The sequence below is a fragment of the Centroberyx affinis genome, unplaced genomic scaffold, assembly GCF_046629955.1.
Source record: "Centroberyx affinis isolate AG114_WGS23_722 - 3 ecotype Tasmania unplaced genomic scaffold, CSIRO-AGI_Caff_v1 ptg002388l_1, whole genome shotgun sequence".
NCBI classification, from domain to species: domain Eukaryota; kingdom Metazoa; phylum Chordata; class Actinopteri; order Beryciformes; family Berycidae; genus Centroberyx; species Centroberyx affinis.
Genome location: NW_027280642.1, coordinates 84655 through 102500, shown reverse-complemented (window position 1 = coordinate 102500; position 17846 = coordinate 84655). Strand labels below are relative to the sequence as shown.

Sequence of the window (17846 nt, the reverse complement as noted above, 5' to 3'; positions counted from 1 at the left end):
ACCTTGTCATTATCATTGCTGTAATGGACAGGAAGGAGAGTGGCTCTTTATGCCTGTTGTTCTGTCCTCTCTCTCTCTCTCTACTTCTCTATCTCATACTCTGTCCCTCTCTCTGTGTAATGCATTCAGTCAGCAGTAATAGTCCATGGCATTTTCATATATGTCCATTTTGCTACTCTCTGTTGCCAATTCTTATACCACAATGTTGATTCAACCTATATTCAATTTGTGAAAGCTTTTCCATTTGCTGGTGTGTGGTAGCTCTTTCCCAGGAAAAATCCTCTGGTTTGTTTGGAATAAACAGAAGAAGAAGAACTGGGTAGTTAGCATGAGCAGCGATAGCCACCATGGCTGAACAGACAAAGAAAAGAGAAACTCAAACTACATCCACAGAAAATCCAAGGAAATTACAGTATCTACTATCACTCAAGCTTTATCCTACAGTTAGATTGCTTAATTTGCACTTGTCTGCAAACCAAAACTCTTTTAAGGGACAAAAAAAGTTTTGAATTCAATTGCATTGAATTAAAACCTCACCAAGTTCACGAACAGTTCATGTCAGTCCACAGAGGCTTTGCAGTTGTATCACAAATCTCCCAGTGACCACATCTGGCTCCATCATGGATCGAGGTCCAGTGGAGAATTGGCTGGACGCAAATATAGTGGTGATCAGTTCCCAATCAAAAACAGTACAGAAATGAACCGTGTTTTTTAAATTCCGTTGAGAAGGCCAAGTTGTACGTTCAGCTGTTCACAGTCTCCAATATGGCCGCCACAGGGTGCGTTACATCAGTGGTTCTCAACCTTTTTCATATCAAGGACCCTAATTTAGTCCACATTAGAGCCACGGACCCCCATTTGATGACCACTGTGTTACGTCACCTGAAAACTCTCTACTGACAGACTGAGAGCCTGAGCCTCCCAGTGACCAACAACAACCTCCAAATGTAAATCTATTGATCAGCCGTGTTGACATTGATTGGTAAACAAACACTACCAACAACATGGAGAGTATTGATTCTAGGTTGGTGAAATGATTACCGCTACAGTGTCAATACATTCCAGTGTCTTTCCACTGGTAAATGAAATAGGTAAAGATGCTGTAGATGGGGAGGGAGGGAGAGAGAGAAAAAGAGGGACAGAAAGGAAGAGAAAAAAAAAACTCTCCTCCATGACAGTGAGGATAAAACAGGGATGTCATTTTCAGTGGCTGACCCAAGGTGATTTAATCTGTTTACAGTCAATATGCTGTTATTTCCACCATGACACTGCCTCTACACAAGCTCAATCATGACTAATTTCACCAAATAGACGTAGTTGATGCTATTGTTGGGGATTACACTACCGCTGATGCTTTGTAGATGAGGTGTATCCAGTCTGCTGTAAATAGTTTACTGACTATACAGCAAGAGTAGAAGATATGACTTCTGTTGTTGTGATCCTGGCAAAGACACTCTCTGTCAAAATGTTGTTTTTTACCGTATCAAACAAAACTATTATTTGCATCCAGGCTGTGAGTGTGCAGCAAGCTCTTGTTACTCGAGTTTAAAATCATCAAACCCCCCTGGCAATTTTATATCTTTATGTACTTCATGATGTTCTGAGTGTTATGTGTGACTGTCCATCATAATTTGCTTGACACAGTCCCGATCCAGGGCCTGCGGATGTCCGTTTCCAACTACAGACCCATGCTATTGCGTATAAATCTTGTTAGCATTCATAATAAGGGGCTTATTGCGTCCCAAAAATCTTTGAGGGGGCAATGGGGCATAAATTCACACAAACATGTCCACAACGGAAATCAGTGGAGGCCACAGATGTCAGTTATCAGCACCTCGCCGCTACTCGCATTCTCAAATCCATTTCTCGCCGTAAAACTAAAAGCATGAGGAGACCGGAGGGAGGATTACTGAGACACAATCTGAATCATCATGAATAACCATTATGAAAAAACTGTTTATTTTATACCTGAGAGAGATGTTAGATATCAAATATCCCCCTCAGTTCAATGCTTCTTCATACACTGCAAAAAATGACAAGCTGTCCAGTCATTTTAACTTGTTTATAGACCTAGTTTAAAGCCCTGAAGAAGACCTAAAGTGGTTGAAACATGTTGGCTTTTTTAACGATTTAACCACTACAATAAAGACTTTTCCTTCCTCGTGGTTATATTTTTATATTTGGAGTGCCTGGATTGTCCTTTTGTTTGTTTATAGACCTATTGATCTTATTTTGTGATATTTTTAGTCAAATTATCTCACTGCACTGGCAGATAATCTTGCTGGTTTCAATAAATTTCACTTGATACATGCCAATATGACTTCTTTCAATAAATCATTATAAAACAATGAAGAAACTCTTGAAATAAGAAACTTTCTCCAAGACAATTTACATTACATTACATTATGTCATTTAGCAGAGGCTTTTGTCTAAAGCGACTTACAATAAGTGCATTTTGTCATCAGTATAGTGAAACCAACTGTCACAGCCTTCATCAGCTAAGCCTTTTAATAGGAATAAGCAGCATATGTAGAATCAGTTTTTTTTTTTTTTTTTTCACAATTTCACTTTCAGCAAGTAAATGTCCTGAAAGAAGTTGCATTATCCTGGAAAAAAAGTCACATTTGTTGAAATTATCTGCCAGTGCAGTAAGATGATTTCACTAAAAAATAATCCTAAAATAAGCTTGATAAGTCTGGATACGAGGTAAAATAACTTTTTGCAGTGTGTTCTGAGCCGCAGCGTGATGTGATTTGATTTCGCCTGGCGCGCGGCGAGACGGCAAAACAAGAAGAAAACAATTTGGCGCAATTTGCCAGCGAGCCGGCCAGCCGCTTGTTAAGGTTCACGTGTCTGACGTACGGCGCTGGAGAGAGCCGGGAGCCCGCAGGAGGCCGAGGGCTGAATCCTGCCCAGCGCTGCGGTGACATGGATCATCAGCCCTGGGCCCCATTTCACAACTGATTTACTCAACAACGTCAGACAGTCTCCGCACTGAATCCCAAACACTAGCAGCTCAGTATCCCATCTCTCTCTCTCTCTGCCTCTCTCTCTCTCTCTCTCTCTCTCTCTCTCAATTCAATTCAATGAGCTTTACTGGCATGACATACATGTGTATATATTGCCAAAGCATACAACCACAAAACAAGAAACGTAAGGCAGGATGATAGCATGAATTATACAACAGATCAGGGTCTTTTTTTACTTTGAATATTGGTGAATAACGATATCAGCATTCCATAGTTACACTACTGCACATACAATTACTAATTCTCTCTCTCTCTCTCCCTCTCTCTCTCTCTCTCTCATACCATACTGCATGTATAATGGCTTCGCTTGAGTGAGTTCATTATCTATATTCTCTATTAATTTGCATGGCAGAGATGTTTGCGCGAAACTTCAAAAGCCTCAAACATTCTGGCCGCATAGTAGTGTTTTTTTTTTGGGATATTCTCATGTTGTCCTAGTTCATGTGTGTGTGTGTGTGGGTGTATGTGTGTGGGAGCTGGTGAGTTTTCAAGTTGCTTTTATAGTCATTTGTGCCGTGCTTGTTTTGATGTGAGAGGATTCCTTAAACAACCTCCAGAGTCAAAGGTGCTCCTCCTCCTCCTCCTCCTCCTCCTCCTCCTCCTCCTCCTCCCTGCCCCACCGCAGAGCCGACAGCAGGTGGCACATAATGGCTGCTGAATCTCTCCTTCAAATCGTCCAATCAAGTCTCCTTTCACAGCTCTGCAGAAGCCTGAAAGCTCTCTCTTTCTCACTCTCAACGTTCTCAAGCTCACTTTTCTTATTTCTTCACCCGCCACATGTCACAGGAATGACTTGTTACAGCTATTTGTCAGGCCGCTACGACCCTTGACCTCGTCACTGTATGTTTTCGATCTAGGAATTGAGGCTTATTCCACTTCTGCCTTGTCACTCTAGACGAGAACGTCGGCTAAATGCCTAAAATGTGAATGTAAAATGCAGTCTTAACTGTGGAGCTGCTTTGTGAGAGGCAGTATTGAGGTTGAATTGGTATAAATGTGCAGGAGTCTGTGTGCGTGTGTGTGTGTGTGTGTGTGTGTATGTGTGTGTGTGTGTGTGTGTGTGTGTGTGGAGGAGACATCAGTGCGCTTGCATGTATTTCATGTTCACCACAGTGCAGAATATTCATCCAAAATCCTTCACCTCTGGCAAAAACGATAATACTTTCATCTCATGTCGTCACTAGTGTGTGTGTGTGTGTGTGTGTGTGTGTGTGTGTGTGCATGAGCGCTGTGGTTTGCGGTGAAAGGTTTTCTGCCGCGCTACGCAGAGGTTAATTGGAAAATGCAAGCCTCACTTTTGATGTTTAGAATTGAAAATGGACGCCTCGACATTCTTGGCTGTTAATAGCGGGACTGGTTGAGTGGTTGCCTCCCTTTCATGTCGGCATCGCTCTCTACATGTGACACTGCACGACTCCACAGCGATATTATACATATCATGTGTAAGATCTGAGGCAGACTTCATTAAACACGGCTGAACTTTAATCCCGGCTCCTGTGTGCTGGTGATTTAAATTGAAACAGAGCTTGATGCTGAAAGAAACCAGCAACAGAGACAGACAGAGATTCTCACCAAATCATCACAAGACTCTCTGGTTGACGAAGTTTTTCCCTTAGCACTTTGAGATTTGCTTTTAATGAAGTGTACTGTAAATAAAATTCACTTGTGTTATTATTTATTGGAGGTTTAATAGCATGCAGCCACTTTCATCATTTCTGCTCAGTGACAAAAGTCAACACCCTGTGACTTTGACCCTTGCACCCAACATTTTTTTTGAGGGGGCACAAATTCCCTCCAACATATCCACAATGCAAATCAATAGTGAACATTAATAGTTACATAGTTGTAGCCAGTTTGGAGAAAGCTGCATTTGGAAGTGTAGACCTCTGGTTGTGCCAAGTCATCTGTTGCTGGGATTACTGAAGCATGATCTGCTGCACAGATAGAATTATCCAGATAAATGGTACAAATGAAAAGCAACAAAAAAAAAAAAATCCTTGTTTATTTTCTAATATTGGTGATCTGGGAATAGGAATTTATCTACTGCGTGTTGCTCTGGATAATAAGAGTTTCAGCTAAATGTGTGAAATGTTAAATGCTGACAGTGTTTCTGGAGCTGAAGCACCACTGGAGGGCTCTCTCACCCCTTCTGCCTTTTGTGTCAGCGTCCATAAATCTCTCTCTGCTCTGCCACTGAACTTAGAGCAAACTCAGATGGAGCAGTGTAGTGTGCTGAGGCTGAAGTAAACCCACCAATCCAGGAGAAAATGAACGTAATTTTGCACAAACTCAATAAAACAGCTACAATACGTTCAAAAAGTATAACTGTCCTGTACTGACACCAGTAAAGTTCAAGTTTCCTTTATTGCCTGGCTGGCGGAATTCATTTCAGCACAGATGAGAAATCACTCTGACATTTACAAGATATTACACACATGACAGATTGACAATGCAAACTGCAGCAGTAGTATATACAGTATACAACCTGGATAGACAAAGTCCTCCAAGCTGAGCCTGAAAGACTCCGCCACCTTGGGAATTTCACCCAAATAATTTGTTTTACACCTAAAATGATAATAGCACAAGTTCTTTTGTACAAACTGGGCAGACAAGGTTTCCAGTTACAAAAACAGAACTTTTTTTTTTTTAGCTTGTAGAAGATGAAATTACAAAATCTCTCCAGCATATTGGTCTATTGCTTTTACTTTTTTATAGTGAAGTATTGTAATCACTACCATTACAGAGTACAGATTTCGTGCCTCTCCCTCTCCATAAGCATCAGAAACTGGACAATCGGCCAAATGTGGAGCCATTCACAGTGAACGATCAATCAGCAAAGAAGAGAGAAGTAAACTGGCTTTACTTTGTTTGTGCACTTTATTTTGTGATTTCCAGAATTTCCAGTTAAACGAATGTAGTTTGAACTCTGTCCTCGCGTTCTGTGAGAATCACATGGAAGAGATCACAGCTAACAATGTTCTCTTTTCTAAAAAGTAACTTTTTAGAAAAGTTACTCTGAGGACATTTTAAATGAGCTACTTTTTACTTTTACTGAATGAAGAAAATACAGAAACTAAAATAGGCAAAACAGCATTTAACACTATAAAAAGGAAAACAAATTGACACTAAAACACTTCCATAGTCATAGTAGAGTGAACCACATCCCTCTGGGGACAGTAACGGACTCTCGGATTCGGTTTCCAGTCCTTTAACAAATTCTTTGGAAGAGATTCCTCCTTCCTTCCAAGTGAAATCATTCATATTTGAGAAACTAACAAGCACAGATCATGTACAGACCCATGGCAGGTGTGTTCAAATCAATGCACTGAAGCATTGCAACGCGGTTATTGGTTAAATAATTCAATGATCACGTTGCCTTATCTGCCTCTCTATTTTCTGTTTTTCTCTGGTCATTGTCATTGCCCATGTTCTTGTCACTGTTTTTCCGGCACCTATTGCCCAGCCGTCCCGTTGGGGGATTTCTCTGTGACTCGGCCTGTCCGAGGTTTCTTCCAGTTTTTTCCCCTAACAAGTTTTTTCATGGCAGTTTTTCAAAGTTTGCATTGAGGGTCTAAGGCTGGTGGTGCCGGTAGGTTAGGCTATGTAGAATAGGTTATGTCTTGCTATAATCTGTTTTTATGTGTCTTACTCTTCCTGATGTCTGTCCTTTATCATTCTGTTCTATGGTTGATTGTTGATCAGTTAGATTTAACAAGGCTCATTCTCTGTACAGGCCTTTGAGTCATGCTTGTGATAAAGGACTGTATAAATAAACAAACTTGACTGACTTGACTTTCTCCTGTCTTTTCCATGTATAGCACTTATTTAAATCAGAATTTACAAAGTGTCTGAACAATCAAATGAAAGCAAACATCACTATCAACATAAATTAAAAAACAGACTGCACCACAAAATGAGATGAAAATAGAAGGTAAAAAATATTATAAAGATATCACATAGAAGCAAGTCTTTCCAATTAAAGCTTAAGAAGTAATTTAAAAGATGATAGTGATTCTATTAACCTCCTTAGGCAAAGCCAAAAGACTTAAAGGAAAATATCACCCTCAGATTCTCTAACAATGTGACAAATCATCAATTTGCGATGCTCCATGCACTCCAGGAGTTATTTTGTGATGTGATCTAGAAAGAAGCCCTCGCTCTTTGATTCTGAGGGGAAAAAAACAAAACCTGACATGTACTGTTGATGTTTTTGATCGCTGAAAATGTTTTTGCTATCAAACTCTGATATATCTAAAATTAAAATATATATTTGCACGAGACGCCACATCGTCATCAGTGAAACAAAAACTAAATTCTGAATCTAACAAGTAACCAGTGAAGAGATACCAGAATTGGGGTGATGTGATTTTTTTTCTGTTTGCACCAGTTAAACTCCTAGCTGCAGCATTCTGACCAAGCTGGTGTTGTGAAAGAGATTTTTGACTGATGCCAAAATGAAGAGAGTTACAGTAGTCTAAACATGAGGACAAAGGGATAGTTACATCAGAGCCTATGGATCGGCAAATGTCAGAACTGCAACAAAGAAACAACAGGTTGGATGCAAATATTTTAATTAAGGTAGAATGGAAATGCATTAGTTATTCATACATTGTTACCCAAGTTTAAAGCCAAAACAGGCAGGATAAACAGGAAAACTCTGTATTGCCTAAAAACCCAGTAATCTCTCAAAAAAAAGCCACCTAAACAATTTACTTTGCCCTAAGAAAATCCCATGTCTTCGATAACTAAAAGAGAAAGATGTGCTATGGAGCAGATAAGGACTGGATTGTCGTTACTACGCAGAATTGTACGTCTGTCTGTACGTCTGACATTAGTGTGTGCACCGCATGACCACACCAGAGGTGGACACGGCCCAGACATTGCCCAGGTCGTAGCTGACGTGTTTCATGGGGGTGCAAATGGGGACAAACGTCCATACGGTCCCTTGTGGAACACGACTGGTGATGCCGGTTCTGTTGAGAGAGAAGATGAATGTAGAAGTCTGTCAATCGATCATTAGGAGAATTATTTTTTTCACCAGCAGAAACTTACAAGCCTTATGAAGATGCTCCGTTTTTGAGATTCTTTTATTGTATTTTTATTTCTGTGCCATTCTTTGCTGCGCCAATTGAACCCGATTCCCTTCTGGGATCAATTATTTTCATCTTATGAATAAAGAAGGTCCTGATTCCATTTTGGGAAAATTTTGCAAACTTAAATTCATCAGTCAATATTTCAAAAACATGTGGTTTTATCCTCAAATACACAACGGTGGAATTTTGAAACTTGGAGGGATGATGTATCTTGTTACTGATTGGTCCAAGGGGTGCCTGCATTATTTTAATTGGCAACATGTTTACTTGTTTTCTCCTGTGTTTATTCTTTGTTGGTATATTGTAGTACTGCAGTAAAGTTTTCAGTCATTATGCACGTTTTTGAATAGAAACCATAATAGCCTTGAGGATGTTCTTTACTGAATATTACGGTGTTATTTACAGAATGAATATTGTTTATTATTAGGATTATTATTGTTATATTTAGAGAATATTATGGGTACTTTGACTCACTTTGTACCAATTGCAAACCTGTTATACCCATAATCACAGTAAAGAATGCCCTAAAGAATGTAAGTATCGGCTTACCTTTCGCAGACCTGGCCGGTTGTGGTCACTCCGAAGACTTTGCCGTCACTCCCCACCTCAACCACATTCAAGGCCAGTCCTGGGATCTGCACCCAGCCAGAGTTGGCGCAGCTGGACGGAGTCACACTCTGTCAAGAGATGCACGTCAACATCAGAACGACTGCCATCAGTTGCTCAAAAACAAACTAATGAATCATGAGAGTCATGATCCATGAGTGTGAGATTAATGTACTAAATAATAATAATGGTAACACAGCATATAAGAGTTAAAAGACATATGAGGTTTCATGGGTTCTTTCATGGGTTTCCCACCTTTGTGAGGTAGACACGGGAGCTCGTGTCAACTCCCCAGCATCCGTAGGGGCCGCAGCTGTAGTACTTCAATCTAGTTGACATGCGTGTCCAGGAGACAGAGCCCTTGCCGTGGAAGCCCAAAACGTAGCTAGTCCTTAGACAGTAGGCGTAGTTGCCGGTATTGACTCCCACAGTGAAAAGATTACCGCCAGCGTCAATCTGCTTCAACGAACCTGCAGGCAAGGAAAAACACAGAGGTACAGGTACATTTAGTCAGCATGTCGTCCTGACTTCATAAATCTGTGAACTGCAAATATCTGTTCTGTAAATCTGTCAGTCTGAATTCTTTCTAGCCGACAGGAGCAATGTATTACCATGATGAAGACACTGTATCTGAAGTTTTTAATATATTCTGTTTTTTGTATTTTTATCTTTATCCTACAGTTTGCTGCAGCAATGACCCAACTTCCCCAAGGAGAAAGAAGGCATGCAAATAATGTAACAAATTCTCCCCTTTTTACCTGGTGCACGTGCCCAGCTGCCAGCCACAAGTTTGTAGATGTAGTTACTGGTGCTGACGCCCCACATCCCTGCGTGTCCCACTGTGACATGCTTGAGGCTGGCTGAGGGCAGTCTGTGCCAGGATGATCCACTCAGGAAATAGTTGCGATTGTATTTGTCTGTCGCGACCACTTTGCCCTGTCCAGCATCAATCTGTGATGCATAGGACAGCCGTGGGCCCGCCTTGCAGTTCCAGGCTGCGGAGAGGAAATCGTCATCAGTGAGTGGATTATTCATATGTTGCAGGAAAATATACGGCATCTGATGGTGACTTACCATGACTGATGGCCAGGTGACACAGCACCAGCAAGAAAGCTGCAATAGTTTTCATGATGTCTGTGGCGTCTCTGCCTCTGTAGCCTTTGCACCTCTGGATGTTCCTCTGGATGTCTGTGGAGCTGATGTCCTGAAAGACTGAAGTGATCTCTCGCTTATATACAGTAAGCATACAGTGGAACTGACCCATGAATCCTATTACAAGGAAAACACCAACCGGTTCTGCAAGAAGATCCAAGGAAGCCGGATGGAAATGTATTCCATCCGGCTCTCCATCAGGTCAATCATTTTAACTGATGGAGAGTCTCCCATTCTACACTAGTCATTCCATACTAGCAGCACATAGCAAAAATACATAAAAAAAAAACACTAAAATATTTGTCATCAAAACAGAGTATGCAATGGTCCTTTCCTAACATTTAGCTTTCAGGATGTGATCCAGATGTGCCACGGTTTCATAAAAACTGGTCCCATGTCATGTGAATGAGAGGAATAACATGTAATGCATGTCATAGAATACTTTATTTTTTCTTCTCTGCCTTAATAGGTCAGAGTGAGGTGTCTGCACTGCTGTATTATAAGCACACTCAATCCACTCCACTCTATCTGCATTTCTTCTCTGTTGTCTTCAAAATTTAAAAAAACTAGCTATTAGGCAAACCTTTTTTCAGAGGAATGTGATGTGCACTTATAGCCAATAGTAGAGTGTTCTTGTCAGTTTCTTTACGATACAGTGTAGTGGACCAAATGCCATTATTACAGCTTTTCTTGATTGTTCAGATTTCTGGTAACAAACTGCAAATGCATTGACACAGTGACCACTATCTAAAAGACATTTTGCAAACCATTTAACACAAATGCAACCAGTAAATACAAATTTCACACAGGAGTGTTATGTTCACAGATACCTCAAACATCTTTCAGATTTGAGAAACTCACTTGCAGATGTGGAAGTCACACACGAAGGGAGCCAATTGATGCTCCAGAGGAATGAGGTCGGAACATACAATGTGTGCGGCTGTAGGCCAAAATCTGGTCATCCACCAGCATGAGATGAGATGAGACGAGACGAGACGAGACGAGACGAGACGAGACGAGATCAGATTTATTGTCCCAAAGGAAATTTGTCTTGGACACATCAGTGCTGCTGCACACATAATCAACAGACAATCAACAACAGACATCATACCAACAATGTCACCTTTCCTCCCATTATTTGGGGCCTGTAACACAGCACACATAGTATTTCTGGACGGGCTTGCAGAGCGGAGGGGCAACAGTTGACCAATTTCATCATCATATGGGACAATATGTGATTCCACCATGATGGATCCAAAACCATGCAAGAATGTCCATGGTGTTACTCACAACTTTCTCAATGCATTCGAGTGCAAGAGCTTTAAAAAAAAAAGTTGCATGACCATGATCCACATGATCAGGACACGCTCATTGAGACAATGCCTGATGCCAAGGTTGGATACGCAACACAAAGCTTTATTTGTCCCTGATGTCTCGCTCGGAAGAGTAGCTGCATGGCGTGACGCTGATTAGAATTTATGGCCTAATGCCAATGAAAGGCAAGATGCTGTCAAATAAAATAAAAAACTATGGACACTGCAGCCTAAAACATTTAATTAATTTTATGTTCAGTTATTTTAATTGTAATTCCATCTAAATCTGACAAAGTACATCTAAACCTGATACAACTCCATCTATATCTGACAAAAGACAGCTAAACCTGAAGCAAGTCCACCTAAATTTGACAAAGTAGATCTTCGAATGACAAAGGTGGCTGAGGATGTCCTAAAATGACCACTGTGCTTTTGGGAACCAGTTCGCCATCAAACAATGCCAGGAATCCTACCAGGATATTACACAGGAACCAGAGAAACTGAGAGGGATCAGGTATCAAAGAACACTGTGGGCAAACAAAATGCTCAGTTTACAGAAGGATGCAACCAAATGAAGCAGTGAAAAGCACCTGACACTCATGTTTAACTATCAAATGCAGGAACGTCACACTGATACTTGGAGAACAGAGAACATGATTACAGTTTGAGCGGGACTGTGTGTTTGACGTTGACTGATCACTTAAAACAAACAGGTGTTCATTTTCCAATCGGCTCTATCTGACTTTCGTTTTCTGAAATATTGTTCATCATGGCTTAATGACATAGGTTTAATCTTTGCTGCTTCAAAGAGCATAGAGATGTTTCCTCCTCTTTGCACTCACTTTCTCTCAATATTTCCATTTCCGTCTTATGTTTCCATAACCTTAAATGGCTTTGAGCCTTGTATCTCTCTGGCTGTGTTCACACTGCACTTCATGCTCATTGCTGCTCATATCTGATTTTTTTGGATTGCTGTTTATATCTAACTCTTATCTAATACCAATATGAACAGACAGCGATGTTGAAAAGGCACGCACAAGTAAGTACATATTTATTTATTTCAATTTTATTTATTTAACCTTTATTTAACCAGGTGAGTCCCATTGAGATTACAAGATCTCTTTTTCGAGGGAGCCCTGGCCAAGACAGCAGCGATACAGTGTTGCAACAACGTACAAAAACAAACATTAAGAGACATACAATAAAAACAAAGCAGTAAAACAAATAATAAAAAACACACAGAATCCTGCACCTAAAACGAGTAGATGAGTCTAGCTAGGGAAACATTTACAAACTCTTAACTTAAAAGCAACTTAAAAGCACTTAAAAGTGCTAAACGGGATCAGCTCATTCAGCTGCAAATCTGTCTGTAAGAGGTTCCAGGCTGTAGGGGCAGAGAACACGAAGGCCCGTTTGCTGAGTTCAGTGCGAACCTTAGGGACAGACAGTAAGAGGATGTTGTTTGAGCACAAGCAGTACTTACCAATTTTGCGTGAGATGTGCAGGCCAAGGATGGACGTATAAATAAAGAAGCAAATAGTAAACATGTTGTCCCCCACCAGTGATGTAGTTCCACCCTTGGATCAGTCAGTGATTGCTGAGTGTACTTGAAATATGAGTGAAATTGTATAAGCATTTTCGTATGGGACAATGAAAGGACAGATTGACCATATATTTCTGTTGCCTACTCTCCTCAGAATAAGTTATATCTTGAAATGTAGTAACTGTAATCCTGTTTTTACTCAATACAGTACAAAATATAAGAACTACAATACGCAATAAATACAATCTGTACATTACACAATGTTTTATTTTTTTTTAGGGTGGTCAATTGAGAGCGGGTGCCCTCTTTTTACAATGACGCCCTGATACAATACAATAACAATAAAGCATCACAGAGACACACAATATAACAACACAATGTATAGAAAATACATAAAGCCATGCATCCCTGGTTGATTTGGGTGCCGGTCATTGTGGTTGCCTTCGTGAAACTCCGGTACCTACGTGATTCTGCCGGCTGGCCGGTCGCTAAACTCTCTGTAGCCGGCAGCTCAGGGGGGAAGTTTGCACTTTCCATCTGTGCTGCTGACTCTGGTTGTTGCCCGTGTCATCTCGCTGGCTAGCTGCTCCTCACCTGGCGGTCGACTACACTGGGGGTAAGTTTCCAATTGTCTCCTGTGTGGTCAACTTAGCTGCGGTAGCTGGTTGCAGTGGCTCCACAGATCGGTGTCCCATTTGCTATCCGGGTTAGCCGCTGGGAGGTTGGGTGCTCTACAGCAATTCCTTGCTTGTTGTGTGTGTGGACGTGTGTGTGACGAGTCGGCCGTACTGGCGTGTGTGTAACGAGTCGGCCTTACATGCGCAGCTTGCTGTATTTTAAATAAAAACTTCCAATAACTAACTTGCAGTGGCAGCTATTTTTTATTTTTTTATTTTATTTTTTCCCTTACTATACTGCATTTCCTGATTTCTGGTTCTGTTTTTGCCGCCTGGCGCTGTGATTGGTCAACGTCAGCTGTTTACACCGGCTGCTCAGAATACCCGGGCCGGAGTAGTCTTCTTAGCTGGAACTGGATTACCTTATTAATTACTTAATTCTGGATTCTCTGCTTTTACCTGTTTTCACCTTGTCTCCTGTCACTTGTTACCTGGCACTTTGTATTTTTCTGCAATACGCAAGTTTTTTTTTTTTTTTTTTTTGTCTACTGACCTCTCAAACAGAACAATACTGCAGTCCTACCTTTTTAGACATCTTAGTGGAGTGGCTACTGGATACTATCACTTAAACTACATTCAGCATGGCACAGTGTGTCTCCTGTGAGCTTACCATCTCTAAGCTGAAATCGGACATTTCTCGCCTGAGAGACGAACTTGAGGAGAAGGATAAGTTGATCCTGGGGTTTTCCACCGTTGCAGCAACCCAGTCAAAACATCTTTCCATCCTGGGCCCAGCTAGCAGCAATGCTCCGATAGAGTCCCGCCAGCCTCACTCTCCGGTCTGTGGGAATAATGATACAACTCTTCCGTGGTCAGGCTCAATGGCAGCTGGTGGTGACCTAGCCTCTGCATCCGTTCTACACCTGAGAGAGGACATCTGGCCAAGCCTCGGTGCAAAACCAAAGTTTCAATCCTGCTCCACTCCATCCATGCCTGGGCCTTGGAGCCTAGTGAAGGGCAGAGGGTCCCGTGGCTCTTTCGCTGCTCGTCCCCGCACCTCTGGAGTCTTGAGACTTGAAAACAAGTTCCAGGCTTTGGAAAACTTAGGCTGTCCACCTTCTCCGACTCCAAATGGATGCTCGTCCTCTGGCCCAGGTGCCACTCTGGATGTCTGCCCCTCACCGGCAGCTGCAGTGAGGGCTTCCCCGTCAACGGTATCCACCAAGCCCGCAACAAGTGTCTGCTCACACCGAAGGAAGCCGGGGCGACACCTAACCCCCACGGTTCCCCCCTCTGGACCCATACTGGCGCTTGCCCCTACGTCATCTGAACCGGACAGGCCTCCAAGCAACACTCCCCGGAGACGCCGCCCCCCCGCTGTTCTGGTGGTCGGATCATCCATCGTTCGTCATGTATCGCTTTCTAAAGCAAAAACCCTCTGCTTCCCAGGAGCCAGAGTTCAGGACATCACCAATGCCGTTCCAAAATGTACTCAAGATCATCCCTCCATCTCTACAGTCGTCGCACACGTCGGATTAAACGATATAAAATCACAACAATCCGAGAAACTCAAAGATGACTTCCTTCACCTTATGGATGTGCTACAAGCGACAGGCAAACAATATGTCATCTCCGGCCCTTTCTCCCCCCCATGCTTTGGTGATGTTAAATTCAGCCGCCTACGCCAGCTCCATATCTGGCTGAAAGCTTACTGCAATGCCAAAAACGTAATTTATGTGGACAATTTCACTTCTTTTCATAATAGAACTGAGCTTTTTAAATCTGACCGCCTTCACCCAAATTACAGGGGGTCTTCTCTGCTTGCTATGAACATTGATCTTGCTGTACAATCTCTCAAGTGGGAACCAGCCACCTCTGTGCCTGATAACTCTGTCTCATCCCCCCTCTGATTGATATCAATTAAGTCCAAGCCTCCCAGTTTGTCAGGTTTTGGTACCCACTCAGGCCTTCTCCCTCCAGTCTAGGCTTGGGCTGTCACTTATTTCTAATCTGATCCCTTTATTCCCCAAGGTTGAACAATATATTATTCCTTCGATCATTCCTACTCGAATCACTGTTAGAGACCCTATTCATTTTTCAAATCGTTCTGTTACTGCCTCTAATTTAATTCCAATCCCCCTCCAACAGCCTTGTATTGCTACTTCTGATCCCACTCCAAACACTCAATTTAACCCACTTACCTTTAAGAACAGACACGGCCTAGGGATAATTCATTTAAATATTAGAAGTTTACTTCAGAAGTTAGATCATGTAAATATATTAGTTCTGCAGACTGATCCTGATATCTTGGTACTGAGTGAAACTTGGCTGAAAAAGAGTGTCAATGACCTGGATGTAGCTCTAAAGAACTACAATTTATATAGACAGAATTGGAAGGGGAGGTGGGGTGGTTATATATGTTAAATCAGGTTTCTCTGTAACAATTCTAAATGCTGTGACCATACCAAAATGTTTTGAATTTCTTGCTCTAAAGGTTCAGTTAGGGCCTAATACAGTAATTGTGGTAGGGGTCTATAGACCCCCATCTGCTGATACAAACTCCATTGACAAAATAGCAGATCTACTCTCTCAGTATTCCGGTGTCGAATTCATTGTTGTGGGTGATTTTAATCTGAACTGGCTGAATAATACATCTGATTATCTCAAGGAGGTTAGTAGTAACCTCAACCTATCCCAGCTATTTACAGAACCCACTAGGCCAAATTTGAAAGATGACTCTAGGTCTACCCTCATTGATCTCATCTTTTCCAATAGGATTGATAAAATTATTGCCTGTGGTGTCTTTGAGCTAGGAATTAGTGATCATTGCCCTATAGCATGTATTAGAAATACTCGGCTAAAGAAAACAAAATCTCACACGGTTACAAAGAGAAATCTAAGACATTTTAGTGACCAAGCCTTTTTAACTGATGTTTTCCATAGCGACATACATTATACATCTGAAATCCCAGATGTTGAAATGGCACTGGATTTTTTCACAAAAACCCTTATTTCAGTCATTAACAAACATGCACCATTCAAAAAGCTTAGAATAAAAGACAGATTAACCCCTTGGTTTTCACCCGAATTATCAGCTTTATTTAAGGAAAGGAACAGAGCCTGGTCACTTGCCAGACACTCTGGGGATCCATCCCATTGGTCATCATTTAGACAGCTTAGAAATAAATGCACATCATCTGTGAGAAATGCCAAATCTAATTATTACTTAGACTTAATTACTAGCTCCTATTCAAACCCTGCAAAATTTTGGAGAGCAGTAAACTCAAACAGAAATAAAACCACTATTTCCCTACCTGCACATATTAAATGTGGCGACTCTGTGATTTCAGAACAGAAAGAGGTCTGCCAAGCTCTAAATAGGCACTTTGCAGATGCTGGGCATTTATTTGAGAAGGATTACACAGGGCCCCCTCTCATTAATATTAATAACGATTGTGCATGTAGCATGAACCATGTCTCTCAGTTTAACTTTCAGCCGTTCTCTGCTAGTGATGTATTTGAAGCATTACAAGCCATTGATACCAGGAGTTCAACAGGAGAAGATAAATTGGATCCTTTTTTTCTAAGAGTGTCCGCTCCACTTATTACTGAGCAATTAACACATATATTTAATCTTTCTATCACAACAGGAATATTTCCTAGTGTTTGGAAATCAGCCCATGTAACTCCATTACATAAAGGAGGTGATAGAAATGATCTAGATAATTACAGACCAATCTCCAAATTATCTTGTCTAGCAAAAATCCTGGAATCTTTGGTAAATAACCAACTCAAGGCATTTCTTTCAAGTCACTCTGTATTAAGTACGCACCAATCTGGATTTAGAGCTAACCACAGCACTATTTCAGCTATTACATTAGTTACAAATAATATAGTTTCCGCTCTAGACAATAAGAAACACTGTGCTGCCCTTTTTATAGATCTGTCAAAAGCATTTGATACAGTTGATCATCCTTTGCTCTTGCAAAGGTTATGCAGTATTGGCTTTGATGGAAAGGCTTGTGATTGGTTTCAGAGTTATTTGTTTGAGAGACTTCAGTGTGTAAAGTCGGGAAGTGTCCAGTCTGAGTTCTTGCCAGTAACAAAAGGTGTTCCACAAGGTTCAATTTTGGGTCCTGTCCTCTTCACCATTTATATAAATGATATTGTCTCTTCATTGAGTGGCTGTCAGGTCCATCTTTATGCTGATGACACCATTGTATATTGTATTGCTGATTCTGTACAACTAGCCATTGAGAACCTGCAGCTTTCCTTTAATGCTCTGCAAGATGCTCTTATCAATCTTAAACTGGTACTTAATGCAAATAAAACAAAATTCATGCTGTTTACTAGAGCCAGAAATATTGATCACAATTGTATGCATATATCCACTGTGAATGGATCTAACATTGCGAGAGTTACTGAATATAAATATCTTGGCATCTGGCTTGATGAGAAATTTACTTTTAAATACCATATAGACAATCTTGTCA

At 41.2% G+C, this 17846-nt stretch overlaps 1 protein-coding gene across 1 annotated transcript; it reads right to left on the bottom strand.

Annotated features, from left to right (window-relative positions):
* Positions 1-7583: 7583 nt before the first annotated feature.
* On the bottom strand, positions 7584-9924 carry LOC139656149 (fish-egg lectin-like). Its single transcript, XM_071533654.1, has 5 exons — positions 9803-9924; positions 9487-9723; positions 8984-9198; positions 8672-8799; positions 7584-8002 (listed from the first exon to the last, which is right to left on the bottom strand). The coding sequence occupies exons 1-5, from the start codon at positions 9855-9857 to the stop codon at positions 7861-7863; spliced, it is 777 nt and encodes a 258-aa protein (XP_071389755.1). The 5' UTR covers positions 9858-9924; the 3' UTR covers positions 7584-7860.
* Positions 9925-17846: the final 7922 nt, after the last annotated feature.

Excerpts from the sequence above, each read along its gene's own strand:
- LOC139656149 (XM_071533654.1), bottom strand. The coding sequence starts at position 9,857 with ATGAAAACTATTGCAGCTTTCTTGCTGGTGCTGTGTCACCTGGCCATC. Across the intron at positions 9,199-9,486 it reads CAGCTGGGCACGTGCACCAG|GTTCGTTGAAGCAGATTGAC; the intron begins GTAAAAAGGGGA and ends CCTTGCCTGCAG. Across the intron at positions 8,003-8,671 it reads ACCGGCCAGGTCTGCGAAAG|AACCGGCATCACCAGTCGTG; the intron begins GTAAGCCGATAC and ends CTCTCTCAACAG.